At 37.5% G+C, this 18,825-nt stretch overlaps 2 protein-coding genes across 6 annotated transcripts in view; one reads left to right on the top strand and one right to left on the bottom strand.

Annotated features, from left to right (window-relative positions):
• The first annotated feature begins 12 nt into the window (after positions 1 to 12).
• Positions 13 to 10,097, top strand: PSMC1 (proteasome 26S subunit, ATPase 1). 2 transcript variants are annotated; one of them, XM_026079742.1, is made up of 11 exons: positions 13 to 115; positions 919 to 972; positions 1,821 to 1,917; positions 2,656 to 2,780; positions 3,179 to 3,364; positions 3,572 to 3,700; positions 4,599 to 4,695; positions 4,848 to 5,037; positions 6,631 to 6,782; positions 8,827 to 8,981; positions 9,765 to 10,097. In XM_026079742.1, exons 1-11 carry the CDS (start codon positions 113 to 115, stop codon positions 9,897 to 9,899), a joined length of 1,323 nt encoding a protein of 440 aa, XP_025935527.1. In that variant the 5' UTR covers positions 13 to 112; the 3' UTR covers positions 9,900 to 10,097. The 2 variants fall into 2 exon arrangements, with proteins under 2 accessions (XP_025935527.1, XP_025935528.1); XM_026079743.1 differs by lacking the exon at positions 13 to 115 and adding an exon at positions 347 to 615.
• Positions 9,962 to 18,825, bottom strand: part of NRDE2 (NRDE-2, necessary for RNA interference, domain containing) — a 38,115-nt gene continuing 29,251 nt past the window's right edge. For all 4 annotated transcript variants that reach the window (XM_026079737.1, XM_026079740.1, XM_026079738.1 and 1 more), the window contains 4 exons: positions 16,788 to 17,716; positions 14,330 to 14,468; positions 12,268 to 12,339; positions 9,962 to 11,604 (listed from right to left, as the gene is read on the bottom strand). In XM_026079737.1, coding sequence (XP_025935522.1) covers positions 11,479 to 11,604; positions 12,268 to 12,339; positions 14,330 to 14,468; positions 16,788 to 17,716 — 1,266 coding nt within the window. In that variant the 3' untranslated portion in view covers positions 9,962 to 11,478. The remainder of the gene's footprint in view (positions 11,605 to 12,267; positions 12,340 to 14,329; positions 14,469 to 16,787; positions 17,717 to 18,825) is intronic.

Raw genomic sequence — 18,825 nt, 5'->3', positions numbered from 1 at the left:
CGCCCACTCCGCGATCGCTTTTGGCTCTCGCCGCATGCCGTAGTGACTGCGCCGCCGCCGCGCCCCTTTCCGGCACCGCCGGAGCAGCGCTTCCGGTGCGGGGCGCAGGGAGATGGTGAGCGGGCGGCGGAGGCCCCGGGCTCTCGGGGCGCGGGGCTGTGCGGGGGGCAGGGGCCGCCGCTCCGGGGCTGGCGGCGGCGGGACTGCCGCCTCCTCAGGCATCCTTCCGCCGCCGCTCGGGGTTTTGCAGAGTCACCGTCTGCCCGCGCGGGGCTGCCGGCGCGCGCCCTGCCGTTTAACGGCCGCTGGGGGGGGGGCGGAGGAGGCGGGCGCTCACGGCGCTGGCCGGCCCGGCCCGGCCAGGGCCCGGTAGGCTTGTCTCGCTGCCGGCTGCTGCTCCGCGAGAGCGAGCCGGCCGTTTGCACTGGGAGCCTGCAGGGTCTCTTCCGCCAGGCTCTGCTGAGTCACGTAGCGCGTCTGGGCACTGCCGCTGGAGAGGCCGGTCAGGCCTGGGGCGGGTTTCGGTTCCCGCAGACGGGAACGTTACCTGGTTCTGTTGGTGGGAGATGGAACAAGGTAACTGGTTTACAGGAGAGCGAGAAAGAACTTTTCATGGTATGTTTTATTTAATGGTGCTCACTTTTTTACACTAGCAAGGAATGAGCTAGAACTATAATGTAACAACACAGTGCAATGTCATATCAGTCCAAAACATACCAATAAAGATGTCCTTCCCTATCTCATAAGTCTGTGTTTCTCCTATTTATTCACTGACTTTGGACCACTGTTTGGAATATGTTAGTATTTTATTTAGATACAATGCATTTAATCATAATTTTCTTCTACATGAATCAGTTCTTAGGTTTCAAGATTCATAGTAGTGTTTTTATATTGACTTCGTTGTCATCTTTTACTTAGGGTCAAAGTCAGAGTGGTGGACATGGTCCTGGTGGTGGCAAGAAGGATGACAAGGTAATTAGCAAGAAAATCAATGTCTTTTTTTACTACAGGTGTCTTTCAGAGGCTTGCTACAATAGGCTTATTTTACAATTTTTTTATTTCTTGTACTCTGAGCTGCACAAAAATACACTTTTGCTCATTGTTTTGTTGAAATGTCTTATTTCTGCCAGATGTGCATTGGAGAAAATAGGTTGCTGTTAAAAAAAAATAACTGTAAAGGAAAAGTACTTGGCAGTACTGATTTATTTAACAAAATAAAAATATAAATCTGTCTGCATTAGAAAAGATTAGGTATCATCAAAGTGTCATTTGAGTAACTGTTTTTGGTATGAAATGTCACTGTATTTGCATCTACATGAAGTGTTCCTTCATGTTTTGGATCCTTAGAGGCCCTTTTGTTTTCCTTTAGAGATAGAAGTATAATACTACATACTGCAAACTGTATATGAAATGGGAAACTGAATGCATGTTACATACAGATTGAATCTCAACACTTTGGGTGCATTTTAATGTTTTCCTCATCCTCAGATCTGACTTTCATGCATGATTTTTTTTGTTTGTGGTTTACTTCAGGTTTCAGCCTTCTGTGTTCTTTATTCATCAAAAGTTGGCAGAAATCTTCATTAAAAAAGGGCATGTAGAGCAAGCAGGAGAAATTTTTTAAGAACCTTCTTAAGAATATTCTTTTTGGCCATTTCACTATATATCATAAAGGAGACGGAAACAAAACTTGGTTTTGTTGTGTAGCCATTCAGCTTAAGTCGAGCTCTCTCTCAGTCTGAGTGCCTGACACCTGTGTGTATTTTTTTTGTTAATGTCCTGATTTTTTTTAATGGAATTCTCTTTATATTATTTAAAAGGATAAGAAGAAGAAATATGAACCTCCAGTTCCAACCAGAGTGGGGAAAAAGAAGAAGAAAACAAAGGGACCAGATGCTGCCAGCAAACTCCCGCTGGGTGAGCACTCGGCTTGTCCCCAGCAGTCCTGTGGACTGTCTGGCCTTCAAGAACAGCAGAACAGTGCTCTTCCCTAGACATGCCTGTATATAGGGGCCAAGCCTCCAATGTTTCAACCATGAAGCCAAATGTAATTCTAAAACGTACACAATTTTTTAAACATACAAAATAAGATTATTATCGTACAAGATGCATTTCATAATATGGATTCCCATATAAGGGAGATAGAAACTGAAATGAGAAGAAAAGTAGGGGAAACAATTTTTAAAAAATGCTTTTGATGAAGAATTACAGTGGGATAAGTAAAATAGTGACCAGTCATTTCATTGGCTTGTATAAACAATAGTTTCTTACATCCATTTCACTTTTTCCCTTGTCATGGCACTGACCTGTTCACTGAAAACTCTAGCAATTGACCACTCTCCTAGCAGTCGGTTAACACGTACCAAAGCCTCTTTTTCCCACAAATAAGACCAACGATGTGATTGTTTTCCTCCAAATGCGTCAAAAATCTGCTATTTAATTAGATAATACATTTTTATAATTGATTAGGATAAATATAAAACATTTAAATAACTAGTGCTTTGAAATCCACTACTAAAGCTTCTCTTCTTTTGCAGCTTGTATAGAAATTATAGTCATTCAGAAAAATTAAAGCAGTTTTTTTGATAAGGAATTAATGAATAGTTGACCATGTCAAACTCTGTCTGAAATATTGTGTTTCTACTTTGATTACAGTGACTCCTCACACACAGTGCAGACTCAAATTGTTAAAATTGGAGAGAATTAAAGATTACTTGTTAATGGAGGAAGAATTTATCAGAAATCAAGAACAAATGAAACCTTTGGAAGAAAAACAAGAGGTAAGTTTTGAGTGAACTGTTACTTCTAACATTAAAATGGGTGCTGTAGTGTAAATCACTTGATACAAAAGTAATGGAAATAGTGCCATGAATGCGTAAGCCAATCTGAACATGTTAAGCTTATTATGATTAGTCATTAAGTCTCAGTTACTGTACAGAAGACAAGATTTTTTTTTTTTCTAATGGTTTGGTGTGTTTAGCCCAAGCATAGATTACTACAGATAAGGCAACAGTGGTGTTTTTAAGTGCTTTTAAAATAAATTGGACAATAAAGTGAATCCCCCAAAYGTGTAGGGGGGTTTTAACTGTGTTGTATTTAAACTTAAGGTAATACATAAACTCTGCCAAAACCRTTAGCCTGAGTTTTTGAGTTGTTTCTTGGGTTTTTTTGACAACAGGAAGAGAGATCAAAGGTGGATGATTTGAGGGGAACACCAATGTCTGTGGGTACCTTGGAGGAGATTATTGATGATAATCATGCTATTGTGTCTACGTCAGTGGGATCAGAACACTATGTCAGTATTCTGTCTTTTGTGGACAAGGATCTACTAGAGCCAGGCTGCTCTGTTTTACTAAATCATAAGGTGAGTTGTCTTTATAAAACAAGATGAGAAAATGAAGCGCAAGTTCTTGTGCTGTTTATAACTGGCCTTTGTTCTGAGAATCTCAGGAGCACAGGCTCTGAGAATTAATATTGCTTATTTAATGAATCTGTACAAATGGGCATTAGGTTTGCGGTTGTATTAGAAATGCTGCTTGCTTTTTCTGACAACTCTTAATGCTTGAATTAGGTTCATGCTGTGATAGGAGTTCTAATGGATGACACCGACCCTTTAGTTACTGTGATGAAAGTTGAGAAAGCTCCTCAAGAAACATATGCTGACATCGGTGGCCTTGACAACCAGATCCAAGAAATCAAGGTATTCAGATGTACTAATTCACACTGTTAAGTAAGCTATCCGCGTAGCTGTTGGGCCAAGAACTTGAATGAGTAATAGCAGGACTTGACTGCAGTGTGTGTCATTTCTAGACAGACTCATGAGTTGAAACAACTCTCTTAAGTGAGTAGTACACCCCTTCACAAACTATGCCCAGAAACCTTTCACGGTTGCTGTAGAATCTGTAGAGCACTGAATTTATAAAACCTCTGCAATAACATGCTACTTTGCAATGTATAATTTGTTGTAAAGTTATTGACTGTTGCAGGATGAGAAATAAATTCTAAAAAGCGCAGAGGTTGTCTTGAGTGTCATTCAGTCTAAGAAAATCAGGAGGGAGGTGGCTTGTGGGTTGGGGTTTTTTTGTTTTTTTGTAGAGTCCAGTCTGAACCCTGTGAAAAGTAGACCTTTTGAAGTGATTCAGGTTGGGCATTCAAAATCACAAATACTCTTAAAATATTGATCTGTAATATCTGGTAACTCATGGTGGAAAGCATTATTAAAGGGCCTTTTCCCCCCCCCCCCCTTATGTGTGTGTCCTCTGTAAGGGTTAGTCAGGAACACCTGTGTTCTAAATTCAGCATGGTGCATTTAGATTGGAAGAAGGGGAACACTCATGCTGCTTCTCTTTCATATTTCAACTGGAAACTATAATAGGAGACCTGTTAAGAATAGCTCTTTTCTCTTTTGGAACATGAAGTCCTTTTTTTTTTTTTTTTTTTTTTTTTTTTTTTTNAAGATGTTTTTCAAGGTCTACCTTGAAATTAGGTGGTTCTTTCCTTAATTGCCTTTAGTAATGCAGTTCTCAAGAACCTTGCAACTTCTGTGGAGAGTGCTGTGTTTATAAAAATACCGTTTCATTTGTTTTCTTATGATGCAGGAGTCTGTGGAGCTTCCCCTCACCCATCCTGAATATTATGAAGAGATGGGTATAAAGCCGCCCAAAGGAGTCATTCTCTATGGCCCACCTGGCACAGGTATCTTATATTACAGTAACATATGTGCTGAGCTAGTGCTGTTAAAATAAGTTACACTTGCCATTGCAAAGTCTGTCATGAGTCTTTTTTTTTTTTAAATATACATTTTTGCCTGCAAGCTAACTACATTATTTCGTTGCAATTGAAAATAGGAAAGACTTTACTAGCCAAAGCGGTGGCAAACCAAACTTCAGCAACCTTCCTGAGAGTTGTTGGTTCAGAACTTATACAGAAATACTTGGGTGATGGTCCAAAGCTCGTGCGTGAACTCTTCCGTGTAGCTGAAGAGCACGCTCCATCCATTGTCTTCATTGATGAAATTGATGCCATCGGGACAAAGAGGTACAGCATTCTAGCTTCCATTTCACGTAGAGTTATTTTGCCAAGGGCAATAAAACCTTTACTAGAAACACTTCTTTTGCAACTGAATTGATATTCAACTTCTTTACTGCCATTCTGACAACACTATTCTTGATGTAAGCTGGTTTTGTTTTTTTTTTAACAAGTAAAACTTCAAATAATTTCTTTGAAACTAAAATACATCACAGCCTTTTCTTACTAGCAAATATACGTCCAGAGACTTAAACTCTGTTCTCTTAGCATCTGTAACGTGTATATGACAGAATGTGTTAAACAGAGAGACAGTGTGTAAGTTTATATAATACCTTCAGTACAAATTCAAATATAAAGTAATTTGATTGCTTGTGATTCAACATTAAAGTGATGTACTTACAGTTTAAGTAGACATATAGTTTGTATTGTGTCTCCTAGTATGTGGCTAATACTTATAACTAAGTTTTTAGCAGTTGTCATGTCATGGATGTGGAAGTTGGTAAACATTGCTTATGTCACACTAAGCTATAGTTCAGCCTGTATCCAAGCTGTATTGCTCTGGAAAATCATTAGGCTGGTTGGAACTGTACAATTCAAGTAATCCTTAAAGTAGCCTATTAACACTCTAAAAATTTATTTATGCAAATTGAGTGATGAAATCTTCTTTTATCTTCTTTTTTTTTGTGATGGAGTAAATGATGGTCTTACTTAAGTGTAGGCAAAGTCCCACTGAGTTCATATTACTAGACACTGACATCGTTAGCATTCAGTTTGGAAACAGCAAGAATTTTTAATACCAAAGGTAATGACATTGGAAGTGCTTTTAAACTTTTAGAAAAAGAAAAAATGTCTTTATCACAAAATAAAAAGGTATTCATGCATATTACTGCACAGCCAGTAATACTGAAGCTCTAGTAAAAAGGCAGCTTCTGCTCCATAAATTTCAGCGTACATAGTAGGGGTTGGATTGATGGTAAAATGCATAATGCAGGTGAATTCTTCATAAATGTTATGTTGATTCAAACTTTAAAAAGTGTGTGTGCAGATTACGTAGTCTGACATTTGCCAAATGAAATAACTAAACCACAAAGAAATTCAGCCACTGATACCTCTAGTTAAGTGTGCAGAGTAAAACCGGGATCCACGTTAGTAAGGCTAAAGGATACRTTTATTGAAATGCAGTAGCTTTATTTTTTGAAGTGGATGCATTTCCAAGTTCTTCTTAAGAATTAGATTTTCTTTGTTTTTTTTTTTGTTAATTATCTTTGTTAGGAAGAAATCAATTGATTGTGCAAGAGGACTGGGAATGATTATAGAATACATCATAAACATGGAAAAGGGACAAACTTCCTTCGTTGAATTGCTGTTACTTTCCATAGTAAAAGGAATAATTCATTGTCTTTTTACTTACTTGTTGTCATAATCAGATTCTGAAAACCTACTTTTTGTTTTCTATAGGTGCACATTAAAAACAATCCAGTATAACATAGGTGCTTTAAAAAGAAAATAAATTATTTTGCTTATATGTTTGTGGCAGTATTTGTGAAGTGTGTTCTTAAATACATATACCTTATTTTCTGATTATATTGCTTCTTCTCCAAGGTATGACTCAAATTCAGGTGGTGAGAGAGAAATTCAGCGTACAATGCTGGAGCTGTTGAACCAACTGGATGGGTTTGACTCTCGTGGGGATGTTAAAGTTATTATGGCCACAAACAGAATAGAAACACTGGATCCAGCTTTAATCAGGCCAGGTAAGAGTTGCGCTGGATACACTTACCAAGTTCCTTTTATTCTAAAGGGACTTGTCACTATTTATCAAACAGATGTGCTGGTGAAAAAACTGCAAATTACTGGTTTGTCTCTATTTACTATCTCATCAGTGTCAATGTATTTCTTAACTGTGCATCTGTTAAATTGGAGCCCATTCACAAGATTTTAAATGGTATAGAAGTCCAAGGAGAAAAACAATAGAGAAGTGTGATAATTCACATATATATGTGTGTGTGTGTGTATAAATAAATAAATATATATGTATATATATATATTTAAAAAACTTGAATATTCTTCATTTGTATTTAGCTGGCATAGCTATTTTGTAAGTAATCATTAAGGTTAAAATTATAGACCCAGCAGTATTTCATTAACATATCTTCAGCAGCTGGGGAAGGCAGGGCAATACTGTTTCAGTTTAATAGATGAGCACTTAGGCCTAAACCATCAAAGGCAAGTTTTCAGAAGGAGCTTAAGTGCTTGACTACTTTGAAATATTGCTCCTGGTTATTTTGAAGTTTGGGTTTTGATATAACGAAACCAGGCTAGTTCCCTTACCTACCTGATGCTACTACTTTCATTAGGGAGGGGGAGGAGTGAGAGAGAGATAATATCTTATTTTTATTTATAAATATATAATATATATATATGTGTGTACATATGTGCACACACACACACGTGTGTGTGTATATATATATATATATTTATATAAAATACTGAGCCAACAGCTTGAATGGGCATAGGCCATATTTTCAAATGGCCACTAAAAGATATAGCAAAACAGACAACCTGCATAATTGTGTGAGGTTTGTTAAATCAGAAGTTAGAAAGTAACAGAGAGATCGAACAAATAGGCTAAGCTTCCCATTAGCGTCCTCAAGTAAATCTGAAGTATTGAAAAGGTTGTAAAGATACCTCTCTGTCTTACTTCTCTTGTAAAGTAAAGTAATAGAGCAAAGATAATCTAAGATAAATTTGTCAAAGAGCTTAATGCTGCTGGAGCAAATCATCCGCCTCTGAACAGTCACTAGATAAGTATGGACCCAAGGAGTTCATAAAAGCCTCCAAGGTATGAAGTAACTGAATTCTTTTACAAAAAACTCCATTTCTTTCCATCTGCTTAGGTTTGCCCCTCCAAATCAAAACAGCTGCTGTTAGAGTACAAAGTAGTAAATACTATACCAATATTAAAAGACAGGCTAGGATGATCTGAAATACATTGGAAGGAGAAACTTCATCCACTTACCACATAGTTAAATTATAACCATTGCTTGAGCAACCAGGGCAATTTTAGCAGTTCACTAGGCTAGTTTACCATTGTGTACGTTAGTCTGGAATATTATATGTAGTACTATTCACCCCTTTTGGAAAAGTTACTTAGAACTAGAAACAAGACTGATCTGGAGATAGAAACAATCTCTAAAAGGACTGGTCATTAATTTGGAACCATAATGGCTGGAACAACTGCTGTCCCTACTAACAAAAAGGAAACATCTGGTAGGAACTTCCAACAGGACCTTTTACACAAAACACTTCTTCAGTTGAGTTTAACAGTACTACACAGAACCTTTTTAAAAAGAGGTTATTTTCAGGGAGGAAGGATTCTTCATGCTGCCACAATAACTCTTTTTTGTGGCAGAGATTAAACTCCATGCTTCAGAGATAAACCTAATCTCAGAGCAGGATGATTTTTTTACAAGAATGTAAATACTTGAATACTTTTCTGTGGTAGGACAAATTGGTTTTACATTTAAATGTGACTCAAAGTTGTGGCTTTTCGTGCCTCCCAGATGAGGTTCCTTTACCTGCAGTTTTACAGAGCAGCAGCATATCTGTGTTTCAGCTGTAATAACTTCATGTTAATTACAAACAGAATTCTCTTTGATCCCACTTCCTGCTTTAAACATGATTGATTGTGGTGTGTAGAAACGGCTACTGCCAATCCAAACTTGAAATGTACTTTCTGTTCTGTTTCCAATTGCTGCAAGCAAAAAGACTAAGTCTGCAAACTTTTCTCTTGCACAGGACGTATTGATAGGAAAATAGAGTTCCCTCTACCTGATGAAAAGACCAAGAAACGCATCTTTCAGATTCACACAAGCAGAATGACTTTGGCAGATGATGTGACTTTGGATGAGCTGATTATGGCAAAAGATGATCTCTCTGGGGCAGATATTAAGGTCTGTATATCACCATTATTTACACTTCAAAACACAAGTCCCCTTTTTGCTGTCCCTCAAACACTGTATTTTGAAACTTCACTCATTTCCTGTGGTTGCATCACTGGAGGGACAGTTGGATGGCTTTAAAACATCTTTTATGTAAATGCCAAATCTGCTCAGCTTTACAAATGGGAAACTTTTATCAAAATGCTAATTATCAGATAGATTCTGTTGACAGGAGTATTCACCTGTGTTACCTGAATATGAAATGTTAAAAGTGGAATATTTGTGGAAGATAGTGTTAAATCACTATTCAAGAAACTGCAGGATATGAAGCATTTTAGAGACAATGYTGCAAGCAGAAGTAAGATGAAATTGTAGATGAAGTTTCAGATATACATAATGTAAAATTTCTAAAGTAGACAGATTTTGCTACAACTGTCCCATGAGTGAGCTTAATCAAATGTAACATCACTTTCCTCTATCACCTCCTTGCAAAAGTAAAACAGCCCACTGCAGTCTGCTTCTTAGTGGACTGTTATTTTAAAGCTGCTTTTCTTTTGTCATGGAAGCATTACATTCACTACAAAAGGACATAAGCATCCAGCTTTATATAAGCTATTTTATGTGTTTCAGTGCTACTGAACAACATCAAACTTGAGAATTTTAATTTTACCAACATTGTTCACTTCCATTACTACAGAATTAGTTCAAGTGATATGAAAAGGCAACTGTCTTTGGCGTATGGTTTGGAGGGGCTGCACAGAGCCAGTAATTTATTTTTTGCTTTCTCTTTTGCAGGCGATTTGTACAGAAGCTGGATTGATGGCTTTGAGGGAACGACGAATGAAAGTAACAAATGAAGACTTCAAGAAATCTAAAGAGAACGTTCTTTATAAGAAGCAGGAGGGAACCCCAGAGGGACTCTATCTTTAAGTCAGCTCCATCTGCCTGGGGACTATCAATTAATCAATCATCAGCAGTGTTTTCTCTGATTATGAGGACAGCCTCATGTATAAAACCAAGTAGTCTAGTAGTCTAGCTAATCCTCATTCTCAACGAGGTTAAATCCTGGTGGCTTGTGGTTTTCAGTCAAACACTTCCTTTCCCAATAAAATATTTGTTTGAATTGAATGGTGTTGTTAGCAAAGACCAGTTATTTACACAGATTTTTTTTCTGTTGCTGCAGTCAGACTTACTTCCAAGAGAAGTATCTAGTGACATGACTGACAGTGCTTTTCTTAGTGATCCAAACCTATTCCTCAGACACACTGCATGTAGTGTGTAGTGAAGAGCATCTAAGTCGGTTCCCCACCTGTTAGGCTTTGTTAGTAGTTGTGTAAGGTACCACAGTTATGCCTATGTAATTGCCCCTCTTCTTAGAAAAGTAGTTACTCTTCTAAACTTTAACTGTGGGGGGCTAACTAGTACAAAAGTCAACTTTGAGTGCCCTCTTTCAGAGATGAAGCTCCAGTTTTTAAGTGCTTGAGTCTCAAAAGCTGAGATGCTAAACCTAGTCTTTACATATTTCAGCATCTTCTGCCTTACAAAATAAATAGATAATATATATTGTTAAATTGTTTCCACATTTCTTATTATTTCTCTAGGGGCTTGCCTGTAAAGAACTTTCCAATTCTTGGATAAAAGCTACTATCAAACAGTCATGCACTGACTATTCTGCCTTTTTTGGTGAGGAATAAATACAGAACCACCCTACTTCTCTCATGACGATTACCTATATTTGGGCAAAAGGGAATAATCAATTACTACAACTTGTTTAAAAATACACTGCTTAGAGAGACACTATAGATGYGATTTCAGCTTTAATGCATTCTCAGACCCATTAAAATTAAGAAACAAAAATAATACAAATTCCAGACAAATTTAGAAATATTCCGGTATATTTTCCATAAATATTCTTATTAAAATGGTCATTTGTCAAAACATACAAATACAAGTCCAAAATAGGTGCTGCTCAAGCAAAGATTTGGCTTTTACTAACAGTTTATGAACAGATAACTGCTGTTTGACTTGGTAGTTATATTATGCACACGCGCATACCAAGCTGAAGGAAATTACTGAAGTCTGCCAACTGGAGGACAGTGGAGCATCCATTTGGCAGATGTTTATTTCCTGTGCTGCTCACCAAACCATAGTTGGTGTGTACTGAATCTCCACTGAACTCTAGGGAATGTAATTTCAAACAACAGAATAAGAAATGTGGGCAATGTTCAACAGGAGAATATTTATGAGGGTATCCTTCTGTGGAAGCCAGCAATACTTCAGAGAAAATGGATGCCTTTTTGTGGGCAAAATGCAGTACTTTTGATTGCAGTATACTTGCAGCTTAGTAGAACTCCATTTTGATAGCAATTTATATAGTAAGTTGGTTTGTTTGTTTGTTTAAGTACATAGTACCCAAGTCCCAACAGAGTTCTTGGTTGAAAAGAGACAGTTCTAACTGCCAGTTCTAGCACCAGCTTCTGTACTTTTTCTATTCTTTTACTCTCTTCTTTTAAACCTCTAAAAGTAGATCCAGCTCTTCCATAGGTACCCGCACTCTTAATTCTTTTTCAGTCATTAGATCAAGTGCCTCTTGCAGCTGATCAGGAAAGTACTCTATTGCATCCATATAGAGTACCTAGAAGGACAATGTTAAAATTAAAACATTTTTCTCTACCATCTTTCTATCATAGCGAGATACTTAGCAAAAAGGAGTATGTACACATGCAAACAACTCTGCAGCATGAATGCAAGAAAGTGTCATACATTTCTTAAAAATAATACAATCAATCACAATTAGTACTTCCATAGTGACAGCGATACAGATGTCCGTCCAAGTCTTTTCCGACTCTTACTAAATCTCTGCCTTCTAAAAGATCAAATGTAGGTCAAGAGGTGCTGGAGCTTACACAGACTTCGCTTGGGCAACCGCAGCTGCTCCTGAATAATTTCTTTAACTATTATCTAAACACATTCTAATTCGCCTACTTATTTTTGCTGCCAACATGCTTAAAATACATTCTGCAGGACTCAGTCACTGCCAGATCACAGAGACAGGAATTTACTGTCTTATTTAATGCAGTACAACACCTTTCTGTTCTGAAATGCATTGACTACTATGCTTGTCTCCCTTTTGGGTGCATCTCTTGTTTGCAAACAATCTTACACTATTTTTTCCTTGGAAAGTTCTCCTTTCATTTGTACGCAACTCACTATGGTAACTACTATTTTTTTTTTTTTTAAATACAAAACTACAAAAATTAGAGTACCAACTATAGGTTTATATCTTTTCTATGCTTACCTTTGCCCAAGGACAGTTTTGAAGGGCTCTGTAAAATAATCCTTTACTTCTTTCTGTTTTTCCCAGTGAGGCCTGTGTGAAAAAAGTGTTCATATTTCAATAAACAGCAATAGCTGAAATAATAAACAATTATCTCCAAGACAGAGAAATTAGCACTGAAAAAAGTTCAGTGATCCTCTGCTGAGGAGTCCTTATTACTATATACTGTGATAGCTGTGCAATTTGATCGGTTACACTGGTGGTTACCTGGGTGATAGAAGAGGTGTCTTTATGGGATTTCAGGGTTGCAGTCTTATAAGACAAGTAGTGGAATAAAGACTAGCAGAAAGAAAGAGTCTCAGCTGTATATTTCATTTAAAATCAGTCCCTTTGCTGACATTTGACAGTATTATTGCAGTGGGCAAGAGTGCAAACCATTACCCAGAACTTAGACCTGCTATGCTACAAGAATACTACACAAGAGCATCTTTGGCACAAGGTCTTTTGACAGGGTGAATTTTTTTTTTTTTTTTTTTTTAACTGAAAGACATAAAATAGCAACTTGATGGCAGTTCAAGAATACTTGGCTATCACCTTCCTTTTCTTCAACTCCATTTTTCAATAAGCATCCTCCATTTGTACATACAGTTTTAGTAAGCTGCTATTACATATATTTATACAGGTGAAAATATAAATATTTACAGGCCGTTATTTCCCCTCTCTAGAATGCTTGCATGTACAAAACAAAATCTAACAGTGAAGGTGATGATACATTATTTTTGTGCACTGAAGGGATCATGTGCATATGTCATGTCTAACTCAGAAGGTGGTTAAGGCTGGATCCCCTTATATTCTAAGCATTTCTTCTGTACTCTCATCTTCCACATTGCAACTTAGAGAAGTGTGAAAAGAACCAAGATGACAAAAATGCCTATGTGAAGTTGACTTTATTTACATATTTCCATGGTGAGCTATGGAAGAAATCAAAATTATCGCTTTCTGATGTTATTTTGCAGTGAGCCATTTAGTATAACCCTTACATGCAGCTGTACTTCTTTTAAAAATCAAAAAGATGGTGAAACTTCAAGGCAAGTTGTAAAAGCCACAGACTACTAAACATCACCTCTTAGTGATGCAGTTCTTTCCTCTCCATAGGAAACGTGTCTTTACCAGTCACCCAAAACTATCCTCAATGTCCATTCACAAAAAGTTCATATTCTGCCTCCTGCCCCCCCCCGAAAACAGGAAAAAAAAAACACCAAAAAATCCAACCCCCTATTTTCCCATCGTTTTCAACTTCCTGCCAGACACTACATTTTCTCTAACATTCAAGGAGGTGGACTACACCTTTCTTGCACTGAAGTTAATCAATCAAAAAACCTGAGCTGGGAAAGTTTTTATAGTACGGATAAAATAACAGGGAGGAAAATATTTAAGGAGTCCACATAAAATAGTCCTTTCTACCATATTCCTTATTCCACCACATGTAAATAAAAAAAAAGGGGGGGGTCTTCATGCATTATATTTTTTTAATTCAGATCTGGAAGTGATACAAAAATCCAGATCTGAATTTGACTGAAAAATCAAAGTCCTCACAATTTCCTTACAGATCTTATAGCATGTCTGAAACTAGCACAAATACAAGCCTTCTCTGTTCATTTTGTTTAAACAAACAAACAAAAAAATTCCTACGTCCCTACAATTTGCTTCCTCTTTCCTTAAATTTTGCTCCCCTGCTTATTTGTCTCTATATTGTGAGTAACACTGGGCAGAATCCATCCATTCTCAGATGTTTTGAGAAACTCTTACTATATAATTTTTACCCATATAAAATTGCAGCCACAATAACTTCCACGTTTCTATGCTAAAAACTATACTGCCAAAAACTATCACTCCTCCTAATCCACATGAATTATATTTTCCCTGATATTCCAAAACATAAGGAGCATTATGACTTGCAAATATATCACCTTCCAAACCATACAGGTATGCAGCATTTAGTATTCCTTTGTTATACAGTAATTTGTGGTCATGAGAAATTCCAAGTATTATAAATGTGATAAAACTGATGCTCTCCTCTTACCAGAAAGTTCAAATACATTCTCCACAGCAGTGGACAGTGGGTACCATTTTCACTCTGAACTGCGTGTTCAAATAGAGCTACAATCCGATTTGTTAATCCAGTTTCGGGAATAGTAGAATGTACTTCACCAACATCTGCCCTGAAACACAAAGAGAAAACAAAAATAACCTGTTAAACCTGAACTAAAGGACCACATCCAGATGAAAAAGGGGTGAAGATCGAGTGCTGTCACTATTCACATAGCACTGTGTGTAGTCAGAGCCCCATACTAACAACCTCAGAATGTTATAAAACAGATTTGTTGCACCCACTAATTTAGTCAATAGTTTTCTAAATAGGAAAAATCCGTTAAAAGAAGATAAATTTGATATTTTTGTGAAAAATACTTTCAGCATGTTGAAAAATCAGTGCTGTCCAACTGGAGAAGATTATTTCGCTTTGAGTACAAGAACCCACTACCGTATAATCTGAAAACGCTTATCCCAGTCTTCATCCAAGATGGTGTATCACGCAAAGCTCAGCACAGCCGCCCAGACGAAATTCTAGTCTAGCTCAGCAAGCCTCCTTCTAGCACCCAAGCAAGTCTGTGCACATTTATCCCTGGCATCTTTGCATGGCAAAGTATTCCACACTATGTAGCTCTTGGATCAAGGCCTAGATTACAGCTCTGGATCTCAACTGTGATTACAATAGAGAACCATTTGCTTTTTCATCTAGTAATATAAATCCCACCGGTTCCATGCATAATACAAAAGAAGAATCCTAAGTGTGTATTTTTCACTGAAGCATTGCTTTCTATCTACAGCTAAAGCAGACCAGCTTAATTTTGATGCTTGAGTCAGAAGAAACAGCCTGCAGTACTCATGGCAATATCGCCTGTCTGCGTGCATCCTCCTAGCCTGACAGCTTGTTCCAATCACACTTGACACTTCCTCCTAACTTGCCTCTTTTTTTTCCAAGGGCCTTTGAGGTCGTGTTTCCTCTCATCCTAACTTTAGCCATGAAGAAAAATGATGTAATCTAGTCTGCATGAAATCAGGCATTTAAAGCACTGTACTTCACACTGCTTTATATATACTACTGTTTTACCTTTTATGTTCATGTCTTTAAACTAATTCCAATCACTGAAACAAGCAAAAATAGAAAACACAACAGGAAACAGTCATACATATTACAGACATTTTCTTAGTTTGTCACAACATTATAAAACATTATCTTTACGCATAACTGACAAGCTGTTTATCTTGGTTTTGCAGCAGTGTAGCTCTCTGCTCTTGCAATATCCAACTTGTAGCCAATACAAATATAATCTATAGGAAAAGCTATGTTAGCAGAAGACAACTGGAAAAGAACTAAATGCTGCAGAGAAAATCATCCCACCAGAATTTTACATAAAATTCTAGCAACAATAATGAAAACTTAACATAGTGTCAGTGTGTAATTAACAGCAAAACAAAGTGGGCTGTATCAATCCTCCTTAAAGTTTGGTGGCTGCAGTGTGCTTATTACAAGCTAGGATCACATGACACTGACAACTCAGGAATGTCACTACCACTGTGTTGTGCCAGACTGTGGCAATCAATGCAGTACACCATCATTTTAAAGTATATTGACAATTATGTAGTTTCATCAAGTGCTAATATTGTAAGCTTACAGCTATGTAAAGCTTCATGATAACATGTTTCTAGAAATCTCTGTTGCTATATGCAGACACAAAGAACAAAGCTGCCACGGTTAGCAGAGATATGTAGGTAGCATTGGATAGGTAGCTCCAAGCAATGGCTAGACAGCAGTTACAGAGACTGCACTTTAAGAATGAACACATACCTCTGCTCCCCACATCTCTTACTCACTCTTTCCTCCTTTTCCAGGAGCAAAAAAATCTACTGAGCCCAGACCACACTGTGAATTCAGGAAATTTCCAGTCTCTTCTACATAGCGACAGCTCCATATAAAGATTAAACTCTCAAGTAATCACTATGGAAACAGATAAATCTGCCACAACTGTATTCTGTGATCCAGGAGTAAAGCAGGGCAGCAAGCTCAGCAAGAAACTGAACTGCAGCTCTGTATTACACTTCTTATTTCTGTGGTACTAAAATTCAGCGATTTCTAAGCTAATAATGTCTGCTTTGGTCATCTAAGCAGACTTGTAGTTACTTTAAAAAATACTTAAAGAAATGATATCTTGATACCAGCATCAAGTAATCAAATCGACAAACAATCTGAACTAGGAGAAAGGACATGAGACTACAGTCTAGGTCTTGAATTCCATTCAGGACTCTGCCACTGACTCACTGTCCAGTCTTGAACAAAAAATCTTCCCTGGCTGCAGTTTCTTCATCTGCAAAATGAGAATAATGACAACATCTCCCCTCCTCTGTTAAATGATTAGACAGACCAAAAAAACCTCCCCAATACCCCAAAAACATAATCATAAGGAGCTCCAAGGTATTACCTTTGGACATTCTCAATGAGTTTTTTTCTCATCTGCTCTGCTTGGATYGCAAACAGCCATGGCTCTAAAGAGTTAGTAGACCTTGTGACGCCATCAAAAAATCTTCGTGCTTTGCTAGCACTGTGAGACCTCCTTTGGATTTGGATATATGACCTCCAAAGAGACTGGTTGCTCGGATACCGTTTCAGAGCCTCCATTAGTGCCTCTCGCAGAGGATTCAAAGGATAAACGCTAATTTTCATGTGGAATCTGAGTAAGTTTGTATGTAGCAGTGTGATGGCTTCAAGAGTGGTAGAGAAATTTTGAATGCCAAGATTCTCTCCAGTATTTTCACATTTCTTTGGATCAGGAACTTCAAGCTTTTCCAAAGCTTGTGCATATATTAGTACTGCAGCATCAATCCCAACAGTCAAATACTGGAAAACTGCGTAACAACCAACCAAGTTAACCAACTGATTAGAGTCACTGACCTGATCCTGATTAGAAATTGGGGTTTTATTTAAATAATCTTGCAACGCACGGTCATATGTCTTCCTAGCTTTCAAGATATTAACAGATAATACTTGTCCACTGTAAGGCATATATGGTCCACTTTCAGCCAATTTGGTCAATATATGAACAGCACGTGACATGACAGCTCCTTCTAGACTTTCCAGCAGTTCCACTTCCAGCTGAGCATAGAGCAGACTCAGACTGCAGAGCTGGGGATTCTTCATTCCTCCTGTCCCTGCCATGCTAAGAGCTGTATCAAATACCTTCCTAGCATCGTCAACGTTACCAAGCAGCCATTCTAGGTAGGCATACAGTTTCCAGAGGGAAAGGTGATTTCGGTTGTCAGGTGCTTTAAGGAGATTCTTGGCCAATTTTTTACTTTTCTTCCCTTGTACTTTCAACTTCTTCTTGTTTTTTGTTTGGAGACACTGAACTACCTGAAGAGGAGAATAAACAGAACAAATTTTGAGAGGCGTAAGAGAAGAAAGAAAAAAAAAAAAAATCACAGCATTATTTGATTTCATTACTATGTTTGTTTTCATATTGTTCCACATTTCACCACTGGCCAGATCTGCTGCTGCTTAGTACTGTAAGTTGTCAGAGCTGCCTGTTATCAGCCATAAGCCACTGCAGCAGATTTCCAAGCGATATTACAAAGAAACGCTTACTCTCTCCTGAAATGTTGTCTGTCAACTTCTTCCAACATATCCAAATTACACAAGTTTATCAATCTCACTCCTAAAACTGCCATTAAATAATATAAAATTTCATTCTTTAAAAGAGACCAACTCCTCACATAAGGAGCTGCTAACCTGAAATGGTTGAGAAGAGAAAAATAAACGATCTTGTACGGTCAGATGTAATTTATGACTAGCGCAATTAAACCTCTGAGTAGCTTTTCACAGCACAAAATGTGCTGACAGACAAACCTGAAGACTGAGTGGGAAGATTACAGGAGACCTTCTGGTTAGGCAGAGTTTGTGTAAGAGACAGGGAACTTGTCCATAGGAATAACACAATACTAAAATTTCTGAAATGTTTAAGTCAGGAAGACAGCCTTAGCTCTCTCATCCTTTTGTGGGCATCTATTAAAGGAGTTTTTACTTAAATGCATATTCAAGTGATGAGGTGTTATTTCCTTCCACAACACTGTAAAAGTAATTTTTATAGGAAGTAATATGTTTCTTGATAAGGTGCTCMTATCACGGTATTGCGGATTATGCATTTCATAGAATAGTTTGATGAATTATTGACTCATTCACTTTGCCTTGCAAAAAATTACTTGCATCCATTCTGTCTGGCATACAAAGCATCATACAGCAGTAGACAATATAATAACATTTATCTAAGACTGCAAGAAATATTTTATTATGTGAAAAATCATAAGCTATTGTGTAACGTACTAAGGAACAGGGTTTCATTTTTTTCCCCAGTATAATCTTAACTAGCATTTTCCGATGTAAACACTCAGTCCTACAAGACTTAACTTTCTCAGTATCTATTTTAGTTAAATATGAACATTAATACACAAGAAAGCCACACGTCA

Source organism: Apteryx rowi, unplaced genomic scaffold (assembly GCF_003343035.1).
Source record: "Apteryx rowi isolate R43461 unplaced genomic scaffold, aptRow1 scaffold_5, whole genome shotgun sequence".
Lineage (NCBI taxonomy): Eukaryota > Metazoa > Chordata > Aves > Apterygiformes > Apterygidae > Apteryx > Apteryx rowi.
Note: the sequence above shows the minus strand (reverse complement) of the source record. Positions and strands in the feature narration are given on the sequence as shown.

Coding starts and splice junctions, on each gene's coding strand:
- PSMC1 (XM_026079742.1), top strand. Junction 3,701..4,598: donor ACCAGATCCAAGAAATCAAG/GTATTCAGATGT, acceptor CTTATGATGCAG/GAGTCTGTGGAGCTTCCCCT. Junction 8,982..9,764: donor TCTCTGGGGCAGATATTAAG/GTCTGTATATCA, acceptor TCTCTTTTGCAG/GCGATTTGTACAGAAGCTGG.